At 36.5% G+C, this 20533-nt stretch overlaps 1 protein-coding gene across 7 annotated transcripts in view; it reads right to left on the minus strand.

Moving 5' to 3' along the window:
- The window catches only part of LOC105222832 (uncharacterized), a 186869-nt gene that overhangs the window by 22957 nt on the left and 143379 nt on the right, over positions 1–20533 (minus strand). For 6 of the 7 annotated variants that reach the window (XR_007423202.1, XR_007423201.1, XM_049459958.1 and 3 more), the window contains 9 exons: positions 13538–13810; positions 13175–13333; positions 12978–13103; positions 12744–12911; positions 1442–1723; positions 1165–1386; positions 942–1108; positions 437–722; positions 18–375 (listed from right to left, as the gene is read on the minus strand). Coding sequence is in view for 5 of the 7 variants with exons in the window: in XM_049459958.1 (XP_049315915.1) it covers positions 18–375; positions 437–722; positions 942–1108; positions 1165–1386; positions 1442–1723; positions 12744–12911; positions 12978–13103; positions 13175–13333; positions 13538–13810 (2041 nt within the window). In the remaining 2 variants the exon portion in view is untranslated. Of the gene's footprint in view, positions 1–17; positions 376–436; positions 723–941; positions 1121–1164; positions 1387–1441; positions 1724–12743; positions 12912–12977; positions 13104–13174; positions 13334–13537; positions 13811–20533 lie in introns of those variants that run through there. The other variant, XM_049459960.1, reaches the window with a different exon arrangement.

Raw genomic sequence — 20533 nt, forward strand, 5'->3', positions numbered from 1 at the left:
TAAAAATATTTACTCACTTTCATGTACTTGACTGGAGATAAAAGTTTTGATAAGCGTGTCTGTCATTTGGGTGTATAAGCTTAAAGCGTATCGTAAACTTTGTAATTCAGGCGACTTCTCAAGAAATGTTTTTTTCAGTCCATTACCAGCAGCATGGAAATATTGCTTGATGGTATCTAAGGCAACATCTAATACAGCACATTGTTTAGGTGACAAATTTTTTTCGACCTCCTTTGAAATATCCATAACACCGCTAAGAGCACTCTTAACATCTTGTTTGCCAGACATATGACTTTTAAACAATCTTCCCATATCTTCAATTTTGGCATTCGAAGCAAGGTTCTTGGCATTATCCGTTAGATGTTTAAACATCATCTGTAAATGTAAAATAGGATTTAGGTACAATCGTTAGTATAACATTTTGATTTGAGCTCACGCTTTTATCAGTCATTGGAGGTAACACGATCGTCTTCTCCAATATACGCATAACAATTTTCCATAGCTCTTTGAGCAACCGTTTAAGTACAGTTTTTTCGCAGGATTGAGCATAAAGTGTTAGTGAACCATCCAGCAAATCCATCAGTGGTCGGAGGACCTCATCAGCTTCAACTGCAACAACATTTCCTTGTGCAGTTTGATTGAAATTCATATTATTACCTCCTTTAACAGAAAGTAGTAGATCTCCTAATTCTCTAACGGACTGTGTTATACGTGGCTCAAGGCTGTAACAGAGAAAAAATGTAAGAATTCACGAACATAGAGAAAATAAAATAGGGCTTGGATAGAAAAAAACGAACACTAAAAGAAAGAGAAAATGCTAAATGTGTAAGGAACTTGTGAAATATTATCCAATATGGCATTTTTAATTTCACTGTAATTAACATTTATTCCAAATGTTTAATTTTCCTATAACATAAGGATCAAGATAACCACTTACATACCTGACAGCAAACTGTGATGCCAAATCATCTAAAGCCATATTTAGGTTCTGTTGTAATTCTTTTAGTATATTCGCAGCATCTTCTTCTAGCTTATCTCCACCCATTGATTCGAACATTTTTTCTAATTGAACTCTCAGTTGCTGTATATTATTCATGAGTATGCATGCCTGTTAAATATTCTTATTACTTAATTTAATAGTATCTTTAGACCAGTTTTACCTACAATTCTTTCATCTTTCATATGATCAGGAAACTCTTTCTTGACGATATCGGCATATGCAATCAGCACTTTTACGATTGTTTTAGCAAAACGCCTCATGTAACGCTTCCATATTTCTGGATCCGGACACTCGAGTTTGCTAACAACATCGAAACACTGTGTTAATTGTGTAAATACATCAACAACTGAGTTGGAAAATAACGCATGCTCGCTACTCTTTTGGAACTGTAATTAGAAACAAAGTAATTATTAAGATTAATATGTATTTTTCGTTATTCACCCCATCTTTCTTATCACGGTTGAATGCACCATGCAAGTATTCTAAGGACACGTCATCATTTTCGTTTAACCATTGCATGACGAAAGGCTCAAACCAGGCTGGATATTCGGGAACTGCACCCTTATATGGTGGCACCTCTTTAACATAATTACTGTAGAGCCATTTTACACGAAAATGTAGATTCATATATGCCGATGATTTACAAAGGCGATGCTGTTCGTGTTCTTCTAATGCATACTTCATATCAACAGCGAATAGACTCCACATCGTAGCTGCAGAAAGCTGATAAATTAAAAAAAAATTATAAAGTAATTGTGGAAGTATATCTTCTGTATATTCCTCTGGAAGGTAAATTTCATACTATTTTAAACAATTTTATTATATTGGACGCTCTTTAAATGATTACGCAATCGACTTACGTTGTTCACAATATGGCCGCATGTATTGCTGCCACCCCCTTTTACTTATAATTAGATACATATTAAATTTAAAGATTTATAATATTGTAGGATATATAATTTACATAAGTATTTATAAAGATGCCACAGTTCGACCATCCTGACTTGTAATCGTCCCGATTACATTTTCATTAGAGAGACTATGGTTTAACCAAGGTTTGCTACTTCCCGTATTCCTTCATAAGGAATTTAGCTAAGTTGAAATCCCTCGACGTCTCTAAGTAAATACCTGTAATTAGGAAGTATTTTGCAAACTCTATAGGGACCTTTAAACTTGGGGGCAATCTTTTTACATACACTTGTAATACTTATATGATTTTTTACCAAAGCATATACTTTCTTTGCGTCCGGTGTTTAACTTTCAGCATACCCTTTAACGTTCAAGGTGTACGGATGTGTTTTGTAATTCGCTCCGTGTGTTCAAATTTTGCAAAAGTAAACAATTAAAAATAATAAGATAAGTGCTCACAAATTGTTAATAATAATAAAAACAAATAGTGCACAAAACAAATAGATAAGAAACAAAAAAAAAACAATAATGAATGCTTCGCAGCCTCACCGGCATTCCTTAAATGCCTGCTTCAGCTTTGTCGACTCAACAATAACAACAACTACTGGCAATAAAAAGTGTAACGGCGATAATGAGTCATCGCGGCGATCAACTGAAAATGAAACGAAGCAGAGGACGCAGACAGCAAAAGCAGCGGAGAACAATAATCAGGCAACAACAACTGCGCTGACAGCAACCAGTCGGCAGGTACCAGCAAGTACGCATGCAGCGAAGAATAACATAAAGCAAGGTGAGAATGTACCAATAAAAACGGCCAATCTGTACAAATGACCGCTACATTAACATAAAAAGGAAATTAAGTACTTTAAAGTCAACGGTCAATCCTAAAAAATTTCAAGGCGGTACACCAAATAAGAATAAACCAAAAGTTTTAAATGGCAACAGATTTGCTTTACTAAGCAATAGATCAGACAACGATGCGAAGGGTACCACCCCAATCGTTAATGCCAAACCACCCCCAATATACGAGTATTTGCGCGAGCGTAGCAGTAATGCTCTTGTTGCTGAATTGAGTAAAATTGTAGGTACCAACAATTTTCATATAGTGCCTTTGAAAAAAGGCAATATAGATGAAACAAAAATTCAGTCCTACACTGAAAAAGTTATAAGGAAATCGTTAAAGTTTTGTCAAATAAAAACAAGAATTATTATTCGTATCAATTGAACAGCTCTAAGGGCTTAGATGCTGTAATTAAGGGTATAGAGTTCGCCGTTGACTCTAGTGAAGTCAACGAAACATTGGAAGAATGCGGTTTTGGTATTAAAACTGTTGTAAATATATTTAATAGAAACAAAGTACCACAGCCAATGTTTAAAACTGAATAGCTGCCGAACTCAAATAAAAAAAAAATGACACACATCCAATATATAATTTGAAATATTTGCTGCATCGTAGAGTAACTGTTGAAGAACCACATAAAAGAAACGGTCCGATGCAATATACTAACTGCCAAGAATATGGGCATACTAAATCACATTGCACTCTACGCAGTGTTTTTCAACCTTACCCAATGTATGACACAATTTATGGCTTCACTGCAAAATATGATTCAATAGATAATCAAATCACAAAACCAAATGTTCCAAACTTTGTTAAGTAAAAAATTAGTGTATTGAACATTTGTTTATGAAATGCTATTGCTGCGACAATAACTATAAAAAATCGCTGCGGGGACTTTACTTGACGGCCATATACTGCCCACCTCGGTTCAAAATTACAGACATCCAATTTAAAGACTTTTTTGGAACCCTTGGCCATGGATTTCTAGGTGGAGATTAAATGAAAAACACACGTACTGGGGCTCACGTCTTATTAATCCGAAAGGACGACAGCTGTATCAAACTTTTATAAATAGGCGCAATTACCTTAAAATAATGTCTCCTGATAAGCCGATATATTGGCCTAGTGATCGTAACAAAATACAAAATTTAATAGATTTTGCTGTAATCAAAAATATAGATAAATCGCACATAACAGCTGATACATGTACTGATCTATCTTCTGGTCACTCTCCAGTACTAATAAAGTTATGTGAACAACCCATATTCGTTAATCCAAAAGTGGGTCTAACTTTTTATAAAACGAATTGGCTAAAATATAAAAAATACGTGAGTAGAAACATTAATATTGTGTACAAAATAAATACAGAAAGAGATATTGACGAAAGCATAAGAGAAGTCAATGATATAATAACTAGCGCAGCTGTCTTAGCAACACCAAACAAAACCTATAAGCCGCTTGGTCCCAGAAAAATGACTAATAGAGAAAGTAAGTGAAAAGTGTAAGTGAAAAAAGGCGTGCAAGACTGATAAATCGTTCCCCTTCCACTCAACTTCAATTAAAATCTGCTGCACGTAATTTAAAAAAAGCGCTTAAACGTGAGGAAGAATGGAACACCGAAATTTATATAAAGAAGCAGTGTCCAAATTCAAATTCAAAAATCCAAAAATTCCCTTTGGAAAGCCCAAAAGGCCATAAAGCCACCAACTGACTCCAACATGCCTATAGGAGACTTGAGAGGAAATTGGGCTCGAAGTGATGAGGATAAGGCAAACTGCTTTGCAAATCATCTAGAAAAGGTATTTCAATCCAATTGCCCAAAGAAAAACTTTAAGTTGAGAACCTTGCCCAATATTGCCCTAGAAGTGCTCTCTTTGCTCTTCAATGCAATTCTTAATCTCGGATACTATCCTTATTCATGGAAAAAGTCGCAGATTATCTTGACAGACAAAACCTGGGAAAGACTTAACACAGCCGTCTTCATACAGACCAATCAGTCTTCTACTCTGTCTTTCTAAAATATTTGAAAAATTTTTACTATCAAACATGACTCCTTTCCTCCACGGAAATAGTATAATTCCAACGCACGAATTCGGGTTTCGTGAAAAACGTAGCACGATAGAGCAAGTAAATAGAATTACTAACGAAATAAGAAAGGCATTTGAGCACAGAGAGTATTGTTCAGCTATATTGCTCAGGCGTTTGATAAGGTGTGGCATGAGGGCCTTTTATATAAGATTAAAAATATTCTAACTTTAGAATTATAACGGGTGATTTTTTTGAGGTTAGGATTTTCATGCATTAGTATTTGACAGATCACGTGGGATTTCAGACATGGTGTCAAAGAGAAAGATGCTCAGTATGCTTTGACATTTCATCATGAATAGACTTACTAACGAGCAACGCTTGCAAATCATTGAATTTTATTACCAAAATCAGTGTTCGGTTCGAAATGTGAAAATCCGCTTTTTTATCGACAAATTTTGTTCAGCGATGAGGCTCATTTCTGGTTGAATGGCTACGTAAATAAGCAAAATTGCCGCATTTGGGGTGAAGAGCAACCAGAAGCCGTTCAAGAACTGCCCATGCATCCCGAAAAATGCACTGTTTGGTGTGGTTTGTACGCTGGTGGAATCATTGGACCGTATTTTTTCAAAGATGCTGTTGGACGCAACGTTACGGTGAATGGCGATCGCTATCGTTCGATGCTAACAAACTTTTTGTTGCCAAAAATGGAAGAACTGAACTTGGTTGACATGTGGTTTCAACAAGATGGCGCTACATGCCACACAGCTCGCGATTCTATGGCCATTTTGAGGGAAAACTTCGGACAACAATTCATCTCAAGAAATGGACCCGTAAGTTGGCCACCAAGATCATGCGATTTAACGCCTTTAGACTATTTTTTGTGGGGCTACGTCAAGTCTAAAGTCTACAGAAATAAGCCAGCAACTATTCCAGCTTTGGAAGACAACATTTCCGAAGAAATTCGGGCTATTCCGGCCGAAATGCTCGAAAAAGTTGCCCAAAATTGGACTTTCCGAATGGACCACCTAAGACGCAGCCGCGGTCAACATTTAAATGAAATTATCTTCAAAAAGTAAATGTCATGAACCAATCTAACGTTTCAAATAAAGAACCGATGAGATTTTGCAAATTTTATGCGTTTTTTTTTTTAAAAAAGTCATCAAGCTCTTAAAAAATCACCCTTTATAAGACATTGGAGTCTTATTTAAAAAATAGAAAATTTATGGTAAAAGTGGGGGATTTCATATCTGATGAACGACATATAAGGCCTGGTGTACCCCAGGGCAGTGTTTTAGGTCCAACACTATACAGCAGATTTTCCAAAAGCTAACAATGCATTAACTTCAACTTTTGCGGACGACGCAGCTATAGTGAGCCGTAACAAATGCCACATTTTAGCATCAAGAATATTAGAGAAACATTTAAGTTCTGTCGAAGAATGGAAATGTGAATGAACAGAAGTGTAAGCATATTACATTTTCGCTAAGACCAAAGATGTGCCCGGCAGTAAAAATAAACAATATTTTAGTACCCCAAGCGAACGATGTATGCACCTAGATAGAAGGCTCACGTGGAGAAAACACATCTCTAGTAACATAACATGTATGAAGATTAGAGCTGCAAATTTAAATTGGCTTTTAAATAAAAACTATAAACTTAGCCTAGACAATAAAGTGCTTTTATATAATGCGGTCATAAAGCCGATTTGGATGTATGGCATTCAACTGTGGGGTACGACCTGTGCAACTAATATTGATATAATACAAATGTTCCAATCGAAAATGCTTAGAACAATTACGAGTTCACCATGGTACATGCGTATCGAAAATATCCATAAAGACCTTGGTATTCCTATGGTAAAGAAATAAGTAGAAGATAGCAAAATTAAATATATCTAAACTCCGAGATCACCCAAACCCTTTGGCTAATGCTCTGGTACAATCCTGCGATCAAACACGCCTTAAAAGAAAAGAGATGTGCCTACGTACTAAGAAGCAACATATCACCAAAACAGCTCAATGATTTGCTTGAGCCTGTCTAGTTTTTAAATAGAAGTATAGATTTTATATCTTATTGATAAGCTTAAAAAAAAGCAGATCCAATAAATAAAATCATATTGAAAAATATCTCTCACCAATTCATTATAATTTTGAGACTCTGAAATATTTTCTGCTGCCTTATCCCTAATTTCTGCTAAGTTACGTTCATTTTTGTTTAAACAATTTTCTTCTAGTCTTTCTCTAAGAAAGTCAACGACAGTTCCCCTTTATGAAACTCCGAAAAGTAGTTCACTTGGAGTTTTGCCTATACTACGTTGCATCGTATTGTTTAAAGCATGTCCGGTAAAATTTTGTCTAAGCTAAATTAGAGCCACCGCTGGTTAGTTTTGCTATCATTAGCCGTTTTTAATTTGACCATCAGAAGTTATTAACTAAATCATGGTCAAATAGTAATCCGATCCGAAAATTTTTTTCGGATATTATATTATTACCTTAAACAGTAATCCATGTCATATTTCGTGAGCATACCACGTCAAATGCGAGAGTTTTCCATACAAGCCCTTGATTCCGAACGTTCGGTTTGTATGTCAGCTTTATGCTACAGTAAGCCGATCTGAACAATTTCTTCGGAGATTATATTGTTGCCTTAGAAAATAATCTATACCAAATTTCGTGAATATATCTTGTCAAATGCAAACGTTTTCCATACAAGAACATTTTTCCGATCGTTCAGTTTGTATGGCAGCTATATGATATAATAGGCCGATCTGAACAATTTCTTCGGAGATTACATTGTTGCCCTAGAAAATAAGCTGTGCCAACTTTTGTGAAGATACATTGTCAAATGTCAAATGTTTCCATACAAGAACTTGATTCCGATCGTTTGGCTATATGTTATAGTGGTCCGATATCGGCAGTTCCGACAAATGAGCAGCTTCTTGAAGAGAAAATGACGTTTGCAAAATTTCAAAACGACATCTTAAAAACTAAGGGACTAGTTCGTATATATACAGACAGACGGACGGACAGACAGACAGCCGGCTATGGTTAAATCGACTCAGCTCAATATACTGATCATTTATTTATTTATATTGTATACTCCGACGCTTCCTTCTGGGTGTTACAAACTACAAAATTATGTTGGCTAAGTCTTCCATACAAAATAAGCTAATAGCTTAATTTGCTGGTCAAATAAAACATGCCTATTGGTGCAATTTTCAAAATCTTTTCATGTAAACGCACTGTCCCTTGATATCTGATCTATCTTTGGACGACGGTAACTACTTAAATACAGTTTTAAATAGCTCAGAACCTCCATCGTGCCAGCTGAACACACCGCATATAACTTAACAACTTAACCCATCTATAAACACATATACATAAGGGGGATTCTCTTGCTCTTGCAAGATTGCACGATGACACAAAATGCAAAATTTCCCTATACTGAAATATGCAAGGCCAAGAGAGCACGCATTGCAGAATCTAGTGATATATGAACTGCTGAAATATGTCTTTATGTAAAATGACAGCTAAAACAGGATTGCAATTATATTTTTACGTGTCATTGCACGAAAATAAAAATTGGTTTTGGCCTGACATATTTTATAGTCATTGCAAATAATTTTCTGCTTGTGTTTATTGTAGTGTCGTTGCACCAAGAGGAAAATTCTGCAATTCATGCACCGTGCAAGGGGTTTGCAAAAGCAAGAGAATACCCCTATATTTTTTCTTACAATGTTTAAATGAATCTGGACTGAAGTGGTCCACATGAATACTTTCAATGTGTTTCATGTTTCCCACTCTTCGGATAAAAGGCAACACACTTCAGGCAATTTGAGATATATCGTTTAAGTTTTTCGTTCATTCTTGCTAAACCAATATGATTTTATTACAGCACTGAAAACTTTGTCACTTCCCATATGACCCATTTCATTGTGAAACTTTCTCAATAAGTGTTCTTCCATCTCAATTGGTATAAAAAATACTATATTTTGGCCGTTTTTTCTATAAACTGAGCCATTACGAATTTCAAAAACACCATTTTCCCTATTTTCCAACTCTCTCCGTATCCCAATAATTTTTCTATCCCGATTTTGGCAAATTGACAGATTTTGCACAATCGTCTTTTCTTCAAGAACTAAGATATTTGAAGTGCGACTGAGTGCACATGGAGCATTCTGTTTCCATTACGATGTTCGAGAAAATTTTGCAATTCAAGTGCCCATCAGGCTATTCTCGGGATTACTTCCTTCTTAATTAAAGTTAGTGTGATTGAATTGCAATCAGTGGTTATCTTACATTTCAATCCTTGCAGATATTTTGTAATAATATTACACCAATTCTCCAAGATCTGACATCGCAACGCCACTATGTATCATCCCTTGGGTAATAAATGGCTAAGATAGGAGACCCAATTAATTTATTTTTAAGTTTCTGAAAACACTGTAACTCGTCTTCTCCAAATGTAAATTTTACGTTTTTTTTTTAAGTTTGTATAGAGGCTGAGTTTCTCGTGAAAAATCTTTAACGAATCTTCTAAAGTACGAGCATAAGCCCAAAAAACTACGTACAGCTTTTGTGTTACTGGGTACAGGAAAGTTCACTATAGCTTCTACATTCTTTTTATCCGGTCGAATCCCTTTACTTGAAATGTTATATCATAAATAGCTTATTTCTGACTTCATAAAAAGGCATTTATCTAATCTCAATTCTAATTTGATCTGTATTAACTTATCAAAAACTTTCTGCAAAATGTCCGAATGCTCTTCTTCATTACTTGTAGCTATCATGATATCGCCTAAATAAATAACAATTTTTTCTTCTCGAATCAGATCATCGAAAACATTGCTAACAAACCGCTGGAAAGTTGAAGGGACATTTTTCAGATCGAAAAGCATTTTCAAAAACTCGTACTGCCTCATTGGTGTTACAAAAGAAGTGTATTTAATCGATTCTTCAACCATATCTACGTGATAGAACACACTCTTTAGATCCAATAAAATCCAACAAAAAAATACATTAGTTGCTAGTCTATCTAGCAGATTATCAATAAGAATCGAAGGATAGTCATCTTTCAATGTTATCTTATTTAAACTACGAAAATCCACACATAGCCTTATATCACCTGCCTTTTTCCGTACTAAAATGGTGGAGGAAGAATACTCTGACTTACTCGGTCTAATTATCTTGCTTTGCATTAAGTCATCTTAAACAACCCTAACTTATTGTTTTTTAGTCTTCTCGGAGGACAATTAAAAGGTTTTTCTGTACTCGACAACAGTTGCATCTCAGATCTAATTTTTCGAGTTTCGGCGCTTACAACACATATAATAATCTTGAAATATTTTTAAAAATTTTTGTTTTGCATATACACTTATTTTATCACTTTTTTAAACATTAGGATTTTTTGCTTAAATTTTCATTACTTCAGTGTAATTCACAGAAAATTTGGTATAATCAAATTAAATGTTCAGTAATCTTTTATACTCTTCATGAAATTTATTATTTCTGACTTTCGAATCTCCCTGTTTACATTCTAATTTTAAATTAGATTTACCTAAAAGTTTCTTCCTAAAATGGTTGAATAAGTTATTACTTCATTTGTTGCCACTAACATTATTAATTAAATTCTTTTATTTTTTAATAAAATAAAACTGTTTACATTTCCGACAATAGATAATGGACTTTTGTTTATATCACTATATTTTAAGAATACATTGTTTTTTCTGTTTATTTCTGCATCTGGTACGAACTGTTCACAAAACTAATGGGGCTTCCCCCCAATCCGTTCCTAATAAAGTTTTATAACTAAATTTAGAATTAATAAATAAATAATTTAAAAACCTTACAAATTCATCGCCTTCCGTCAATTCGGTAACATGTTGTATAGGGCGGCTCATCCTTTGAGGACAATTTGCTGCAAAGTGGCCAATTTCTGTGCATACATGGCAATCACCAAGCTCTCGTATGGGTTTTCGGCATACATTTGCTTAATGTCGGAGTTACAATTGTAGCATCTAACGACTGCCGCTGCCTGTTGTCCATTACTCGACTGCACATGTTGATTATTTGCTGTCATTTTCTTTGGTATATACCGGGGCAATTGAATATTTCGAAATTGCTCTAACAATTCATATTTGTTATAAAATCGTTGCATTTTAGCTTGCGCACGTAAAGGGTTATCCGGAATACCCTCACTTAGATATTCAACCAGTTCATCTTCTCCAATTAGAACTTTATTTGCCAGAATCAACTTTTCATGGAAATATTTTCGAAACGATTCGGTAGCCAACCTCGAGAATGTGTAAATATGGCTTTAGAAATTGTTTTTTAATTTATTTGCAATTAGTGCTAATTGTTATCATCAAGTTTGTAAACATTCTGAATTATTTTTTAGATTTGCTTGCCATAGTTTAACATGTTCACCCCTACCAGAAAAGTCAGAAATAAGAATGTTTCTTGTTTGATCATCACTATTTCTCAACTGTTCTTTTTCTCTCTTTAGAAGTTCATTTCCCATTTTCTTTAGTTCACATTCACGCTTCAACAATTCTAATTCGAATTTTATAAGACGCCACTCGGTTGCATCGCTCTTTGCGTCGATTTGCGGTACAATATCATTGTTAAATGCACCACATTCGTCGGTAATGTTTGTTCTGCTTGTTCCTTCGTTGATTTCGTCAGGAATGGTGGCTTGTGTAAAGGTAGCGTCAGCGTCAACGTCTGCGCCAGCGTCAATCGTCGAAATTCGAAAATTTCCACGAAGCTCATCAGAAATTTGTTGTAGACGATTATGTAGTTCGGCTTTATTATGCCCCAGCAAACGCAACCACGATTTTAGTTGCTCGACGGTGTATAAACTAAACAAATCCTCACTTGACGACATTTTGGGTACAATACAACTAATTCTGATATTTTAAACAATTTTATTATATTGGACACTCTTTAAATGATTACGCATTCGCCTTACTTTGTCCACAATATGACCGCATATATTGCTACCCCCTTTTATTTATAATTAGATACATACATATTAAATTTACAGATATATAATGTTGCCAGAATATATAATATAATTTACATATTTATATACCTGCCACACTTTATTCACATTAGCTTAATTTAAGGGCGGAACGGGTTCAATCGAAATAAGAGTGAGAGTCCTCGGATATCTAAGTGGATGATGGGGCGCATCGTGCGTTGGGTAATCTTGGGGTGGTCATATGTGGTGTGATATCTGTGTGATGTCATTATGGTATTCTCATTTGTTGGGTGTTCTATTAGAGTGCGCCATTTTATTCCGAAAATAATGGTATGAATAGGTGATGATGTTATGAATTAGGAGGGGTAAGGTTAGGCTCGTTTAGCCATCCTTCCCTTTAGGTGAAACTCTATATCTCAAGAGCTACTCCACAGATTTCATTGAAATTTGGAGCATAAATGTCAGGATAATAATACCTTTCGAACTTTACTTTCCATATAACACAATTTTAAATTACATATTGAGCTTATACTTTAATAAATGAGGAATTCACCGCGACCACAGGTCTATTGTGCCCAGCTTATTTTTTAAGATATATAAATAGAACAGCAATAACAATATCGGAACAAAACTTTTCACAAACAGCGCCTTCAAGGTGTGACAATAGCTTTTTAACATTGAGTGATATTTTTCAAAAGCTACGATTCATGAGTCATGAGTAGTAATATGTCTCTATAAAAAATAAATAAGCCGCCTTTGTCTCTAATCACGTAGTTATTAAGTCAAAAATTATTCTTATTATCTTTTTTAAATCCTATTAAATTTTAACTAAAAATCATTTTTTATCTCGAAAACCGGATTAAAAAAAAATGTTATTCTCAAGTTTATAATTAAAATTAAAAGGTTTTTAAATTAACATACAATGTAAGCAGAAATGTCCTGTTCTTAGTTGTATCCAATTGCACTGTACTGTAAGCAGCTTACCTGCCCAATATTCAATTCCTGTGGAAACTGGTTCAGTACGGTACCATAACTGTTTTTATCTTCGTCGATCACGGACACAATTAATGCGATTAGCTTATGCCAGAAGTCAACGTTATCCAATTTAGGGCCGTGGTCGTCAGAGTCACGTTTTGCTTCGTTTGGATCCACCTTGAAACCAGTAATAAATTTTATAGTTGGCTACAATATCTACAAGAAAAAAGATAATTTAATTACCTGAAATTCCCTATTATATAGTTCATAACAATTTTCGAAAAGAAATTGATAGGTGGATCTAAGACAAGCCTTCACGCAATCCTTGACAACTGTACTTGCTCGCGGTGGACTAGAGAGTTCTTGAACCTGAAATGAATAGTCAAACATTTACGGTTCGTACAAAAAAAAAAAAAAAAAAAAAATATATATATAGTTACCTTCATACGAAAAAATGTGATACTGGTCAACAAATCCACGGTTGATTTGAGGTCCATTAGTTTTTCTTGACTAGACGCTGGGAAATTGTTGCGATACATAGAGAGATCAATTCGTAGTGAATTGTGTAGTTGATCTAATAATTTTACGAATTTTTCTTTCTGTAAGAGTCAAATATATGTACATTTTCATTATAGATCAATAAAAATCTATTAGAGAAGCGCACGTCCATTATGCTATAATATTTTGCGAAAGCAAAGTATTCACTTTATAGAGTATTGTTTTTCTTGAATGCATTAGAGTGGTTAACCTGTATTTTTCTTTTTGTTATCTTGCACAAGAATCCCTCTATTGTCTATACTTACACCAAAGTTACTAGCGGCAAAACGATCACTTGCGGATACGGCAGACGATGCTGTTGTGTGCGCATAATATGCGTTGATGTTTGCTAATAACGTACTCATTACAGCCGGAACCCCAGGGCATAAATATTTGGTAGACAGGCAGTGAAAGTGAGTCATTGCTTGGTATATATTTTCAATTCCATATCGCATAGCGAACTCGTCAACTATCTCCTCGGGAATTTCGTCAAAATAAAGCTTCCACGCATCATCCCCCTTCTGCTGTGGTAGTTTAACCTAAGTATTTAAAAGATCAAGTTGAAATGCTAAGATTTATGGTTAAAATTAAAGGTTTAAAATGGTACCGTTGGCATATATATGATCCTTTATATTTAATTTTTCTATATACATATATATACATATATATATATATATTAAGGTGGGCCAAAAATTAGTTTATATTTTATTTTTCGTAGTTACCATGAAAATCTCATTCAACATGACTAAAAACAAGTCCTGGTAAAATCTGAGCTCTTTATATCAATATTAAGAGGTGCCTCATCGACATTTTCGATTTCCCATATAAATTACATGGAAAAAAAATCATTTTTTTTTGTGGTGATTATTGTGCGGAGGTTTTAATGTGCACGCGATGGCGGCCAGTAGGGATGGTAAACTCGATTCCGATACTACTCGAGAATCGAGTTTTCTCGTAAATAATCGTTTTTTAAAAATCGATTTTCAGTAGTCGTAGTGGATTAAGAACTGGTTCTTGACATTCGAAAAATCGATTATTTTACGAGAAAACTCGATTCTTGAGTAGTATCGAAATCGAGTTTACCATCCCTACTGGCCGCCATCGCGTGCACATTAAAACCTCCGCACAATAACCACCACAAAAAAATGATTTTTTTTTCCATGTAATTTATATGGGAAATCGAAAATGTCGATGAGGCACCTCTTAATATTGATATAAAGAGTTCAGATTTTACCAGGACTTGTTTTTAGTCATGTTGAATGAGATTTTCATGGTAACTACGAAAAATAAAATATAAACTAATTTTTGGCCCACCTTAATATATATAAATTATTCAAATGTATTATTCAATTTGAAGTTATTTTATTTGCCGTCATCACGGCTTAGTTGTCAAGTATAAAGTGCCCATTAAATTATTCCTAACTTAGCTCAAGCCACCAACCCGCATCGCGTTGTAGCTCCTCTGCTGACGTTTTGCTGACCTTGCGCCTCGTGCATGGTGTTTGTTTACTTAGATGTCTGGCCAATGTTCTCACGCAAAATGTGCTGACTTAGCGACATGTGCAGAGTGGTAGGCTCTTATTACGACGGGAATTAGGGTGTGTCGTTTCTTCGCGATAACTCCTCCCCTTCTAAATGGGGAACGTCCTCGGTCCTCAAAGAAGCGGTTTTAATTGCAGTTTCAACGGACCTGGCTATGATAATCTCTCTCTTGGTCCTCCTTATCCTGAGAAGGACGTAAACAGTGAATGCCATGATTAATAAGACACCAATGGCTGAGAAACCTGTAACGTGGCCATAATGGATTGATCGCTGCAGGTGATTGATCCTTTGAACATTCTCTAGATTCACATGGTGAAGGTAAGAAGCGCTTAATATTTCTGTGTGCTGCGTCAAGTTGATTGTAGAAGCCCATGGAGTTTCAGGTTTTAGAGGCAATGTAGAATTTTCGTTATAAAAAGTCGTACCATTAATCTTTACGTTGTTTTTGAAGACCACGAGGTATGTTCCGTTGACCGTAATAGGGACCTCATTATTTTCCTCGATGACAGCCAATTGGTCATTGATGACAACAAGGCCGTCACTTATCGGTGAAATTGGTGTGAGGTTGTTAAATGTTGTACTGCAATTAGCGGTGTTGCGAGTCAGTAGTTGCAGAGCGCATGATGTAGTCGGAGATGGTAAGCAAAACGTTGGTGTTGTGTCGCTGCAGTTCTTTACGGCTACGGTATGGTTATAACACTTGGCTAAGATGGATTCTTCTAGGTGCAGGATTTGGTGGCCATGAGCTACCGGTAAAATAGTAATTTTCTTACATCTAAACATAGGAATCGGATATCTTATTAAAAAGTAAATTATGTTATTATACTGTAATATCTTAATTCTAGCTACTGCCATAACATCGGCCACGGTAAGGTCAGTGAAGTGCTCGTCTCCTGTTATGAAATTTATTTCGTTACTGTCTAAGAGAATGGGACTTAAGACCCCAATTTTGGCGAAAGTGACAGCTGTTATAATGTTATTTAATTCTGTAATAATTGCTCTGTTTCTAGCCAGTAGTATGTCATAAAGGTGACCGGTGTTTATTTCTCTTTCTTTTGTTAATTTCAGGATTTTATTTACTGTAATGGTAAGGTTATTGATTTCTTTCTGTACTTGAGTGTTTATGGTAAACTGTCTGTCCTGCGAGTTAATTAGCTGTTCTTCTGTGCTCATTAATCTATTGAAGTCGTCATGGTCAGGAGTTCCAGCAATGTATTTCAGGACTGTCCCTAGGGCATTCAGGCTTCTCGCCTGTCTGTGGTGAGCGTTTATCATTTGTATCAGTCGACTTATCTGGTTTATGTCCGCGTCTAGTAACTTCCTCATATGTGACTGAGGAAAGTGGTCTGTGGCATTAATTGTCTCGTCTCTCAGTAATTCGTAAAGTGTCAAGTTGGTAACATGCTTGATGTGTCCTGAATTTTCCCAAATTACAAGGTCCTCACCGACCACCGGAATGTACCTTGCATTGGTATAGTCGATTAACCTTCCTGTCGTTACCGATATTGATATGGCCAAAATTATGAAAATCCTAAAAACATATATGAAATTTTTTGTTAATTGTTTATCATTAGAAACGCCTAGGTTCTAGATTAAGTTTAACGAAGGTTGTCCTTATGGACCCTTCTCCCTTTTATTAAAACTGTTGTACCCATGTCTTTTTCCACCTCTTCCTCAGTATAAAGAGGCGTAAGCTTATTGCCTAGTCTCCTGTTATTTTTAACAAGTACTTTTTCTCCAACAGGGAACTCCCTATCCTGCCTGTTCTTATTATGAGTTGTTAGTTCTCTTTCCTGTGCGTTTCTTAAGCGGCATGGTATTTGGTTGTCATCTTTAATTGAACGAAATACGGTAAGGGGCTTCATCCCCGTTACTGTGTGAATGGACCTGTTATACTCAATCGTAGCTAAAAGGACAATTTCCTCAACATCATCAAGATTTTTGTCAAGTTTAAGGCATCGTGCTATTTCCATTAGTGTGCTATGAAATCGCTCCACCTGACCATTTGATGTACTATGTAGTGGTGGAGCATTCGCAATGTCGATATTGAAGTGATTCTTTAATGTAGCTTTGATGCTGTGTGAATTCAGCGACTTCTCATTGTCGCAATAAACTATTCGAGTACCGAAAAACATGTTGAGTAACTGAAGGAGCTGTGGTTTGACATCTACTATCGTTCTTGATTTCAACGACTGTACTATCGCAAATTTTGAAAACTTGTCGATGCACGTCAAGAAGAACTTGGACCCGGTAGAAAATATGTCAATGTGAAGAATTTCTCCACAATATGTTGGTATGGGCGTTTGAGCAATAAGCTGCCTCTTTGGGTGCCGATCATACTTCGCCCGCGAGCAAGTTCGACAATTTCCCACAAATTGTTTAACTTTTTTCTCCATTTTTGGAAAGAAGTAATCCTCTAGAATTTGTTTTGTGTTCTCCTGCGCTGCTCGATGCGCTCTGTTATGTTCTGCAGCGATAATTTCCTGCTGCTCATTCGGATTCGAAATGTCGTTAACGAATTTCTCCGTATGTCTGAATTTAACTGTTGGAAACATTTCGACCAGTTCGTGCTGAAACTGTGCAAGTGCATGCAGATCGCAGTGTATTGCGTTTACTGCTGTTGTGTTTACGGCCTCCTGTAAAAGTTCTAATAAATCCTTTTTTTCTCGGTAAGAAATGATATGCCTTGTCTTTTTTCCAAAAATTATAAAAGTTTTTCTTTGAGGTTCTGTACCTACCTCCACAATAATCTGGTTGCGGAAGCAATTTACCGGTTTTTCCGATCTTTCAATTGTATGGGTTGATGATTCCTCGCTATGAATTGTCTCGATGCTCGTGTTATCTAAAGCATTTATATGTTGCCTAGATAGAGCGTCTGCCACCACATTTTCCTTTCCTGGTTTGTAGATTAGCTTTGCGTTGCATTCGTCTATGAAGGCTTTCCATCTTTTAATTTTCGAATTAGGATTCCTATCCGAAACCGCAAAGGTCAGCGGCTGGTGGTCAGTATAAACATTAAGTTTTGTTACGCCGTACAGGTAGTTTCTAAGAGCTTTCAATGCCCATACAATAGCTAACAATTCCCTTTCATTGGTAGCGTAATGCTCCTCGCTCCCGGACAGAGTGCGAGAAATCATGGTAATCGGTTTGCCCTCCTGAGAGAGGACGGCGCCTATAGCATGAGCCGACGCGTCAGTAGTTAGGTCGAATTGTTTGTTAAAATCTGGATACGTCAGGGTTACATCCTCTGACGCTAAAATTTCTTTAATTGTTTCGAAGGTCTTTTTCTGTTCGTCCGTCAAATCAATTCTGATTTTTTTTGATTGGGACGCAGTAACTCGACCGTATTCGCCTCTCATGATGCTCGACAATGGTTTTGATATTCTAGCGAAATCCCTTATAAAACATCTATAATAACCCGCTAGACCTAGGAATGATCTGAGTCCCCTTAGAGTGGTGGGCTCAGGGAAACTTCGTATTGTGTCGACTTTGTCTGGACACGTTTTTATTCCTCCTTGTGAAACTAAGAACCCCAGGTATTCGACCTCAGTCCTAAAAAATTTGGATTTTTCAACTGACACTCTCATGTTGGCCCTAAATAATTCATTTAAAATTGATTCTATATCTTTCAGATGCTGCTGTTTGTTTTCCGAAAAAATAATAACATCGTCTACATAGACAAAACAGCTTTTCCCAATATGCTCTCTTAATACGTCGTCTATGGCGCGTTGAAAGATGCTCGGCGCGTTTTTTAATCCAAAAGGTAACCGTCAAAATTCATACTTGCCATTCTTGACAGAGAAAGCTGTTTTTTCCCTATCACGCTCCAATAGTTTAATCTGATGGAAACCAGATTTTAAGTCCAAAGTGGTGAAGTATTTACTACCACCCAAATTGGAAAGAATTCCTGTTATGTCGGGAATTGGGTATTTATCACCGATAGTTTTTTCATTGAGTTTCCGAAAATCTATAACTAATCTCTGCTTCGCCTGTCCGTTTTCGTCTACCCCCTTTTTCTTTACCACCCATATAGGGTTGTTAAAGGGTGATCTTGATGGCCGGATAACTCCATTTGCTAACAAATCCTTGATTTCTTTGTCCACGAAATCCGCTACACTCAGTGGGTACGGGTATAATCTTGAGTAAACTGGTGTTTCGTCCTCCGTGCGAATTGTTGCTATCACCTTTGTATTGTACGGTAGTGCCTCATTGGGGTCAGCAAAAACCCTATTCATCCTTTTGATCATTCTAGAAAAATCTTCCCTAACGTCTGTTGGTACTAGATTTGTTTGAAGCCTAAGATGGCTTACGTCATGACTGGAAATGAAGAAGATTTCCTCCTCACCAAAATCATGATTTATTGTATTCGATTTAAGGTCAATGTTCGCATGGACCCTGTTTAGTATGTCGAGCCCAATCACGCCATCAAATGATGTTAAGTCCGGTAAGATGAAAAATTCTGCCACTACGCCAAATATTTTCATGTAGCATTTTTCCATGATAGAAGTAACCCCGTGAATAGATTTTACAGAGAATGTGTCCCTGAAATGTTGTGTCCTTAAAGCCGGTGTTGGTTTCATATAACTCCTCGACGCACCAGTATCGATAAGGAGTTTCACTTCTTTCCCTCCTAGGAACTTTGAAATCCAGGGTAGGAGGGACCTTCCCCTAAAAAATTAAGTTGATCTAAACTTACGTCATCCGCCGCTTGTTCGGCTTCTGCACCGTACAATGATTCACTCTGTAGCTCAACTTCCTCCTCCAGATGATTAACACGTTGGATCTTTGGTCCTGTGTAACGTCCAGAATTTGCTGGACGTTTTTGTTGATAGCCCTGTTGCATTCTATTACTGTTTCCTTGATAGGCACCTCGGTCTCTGTCAAACGATTGGTGTTTAAATTTCGATAAGGATGGATCAACGTCCATTGGTTCCGCTCTGACTAGTCTGTCGTTGTCACGTCCGTTATTTACCCTTTGATTTTCCGTAAAATGAGGTGCATGTCCGGGTTTGTACTGCCTATTACTATAGTAGTGTGGGCTCTTATGAGCTGAGGGTGGATCATAAGTGTTTGTCCTATGGTTGTTCTGGCTTGAAATTATATTATTATTTTTTTTAATGTGGTTGCCCTCGACGTTCCTGGCAGCAAAATTGGCCGCGAACGCATACCGCTCATGGTTTGAGTCTACCTCCTGTGCTAAAGCAAGAGCAGACGGAAGGTCAGACGGCCGTGAGGCGAAAAGAATGTCGCATAAGGGCTTCCTTAAGCCGGAAATGAAAACTCTTAGGGCATCTGCCCTATATTTCTCGTTTATAATTTCTGCCACGCTACTCTCGTAAGGCATTATAGTCTTATTAGCTAGTAACGTTAGCTTCTTTTCTACCTCATCGTAGAATTCCAGACAGGACCTAGAACCCTGTCTTAAGGTAGATAATTCCTGCTCTATAAGATATACGGGACGTTTGTCCGCGTACGTAAAGTCTAAACGTGCTATAATGGCATTAAAGTTCAGCACAGTACTAAACGATGAGAGGACCGCATCGGCAGCCCCTCTTATTTTGTTCCTCAAAATGGTAACTGCTTGGTAGTGTCGTTCACTGCCATCGTACCTTTTGAACAGTTCATAAGCGTTATGCGCCGCCTCGCGCCATGACACATATGTGCCTATGTGACCATGAAATTCTGGAAGTGATTTGATAGCATCAAGCGTTATGTCACAT

The sequence above is a fragment of the Bactrocera dorsalis genome, chromosome 6 (assembly GCF_023373825.1).
Source record: "Bactrocera dorsalis isolate Fly_Bdor chromosome 6, ASM2337382v1, whole genome shotgun sequence".
NCBI classification, from domain to species: domain Eukaryota; kingdom Metazoa; phylum Arthropoda; class Insecta; order Diptera; family Tephritidae; genus Bactrocera; species Bactrocera dorsalis.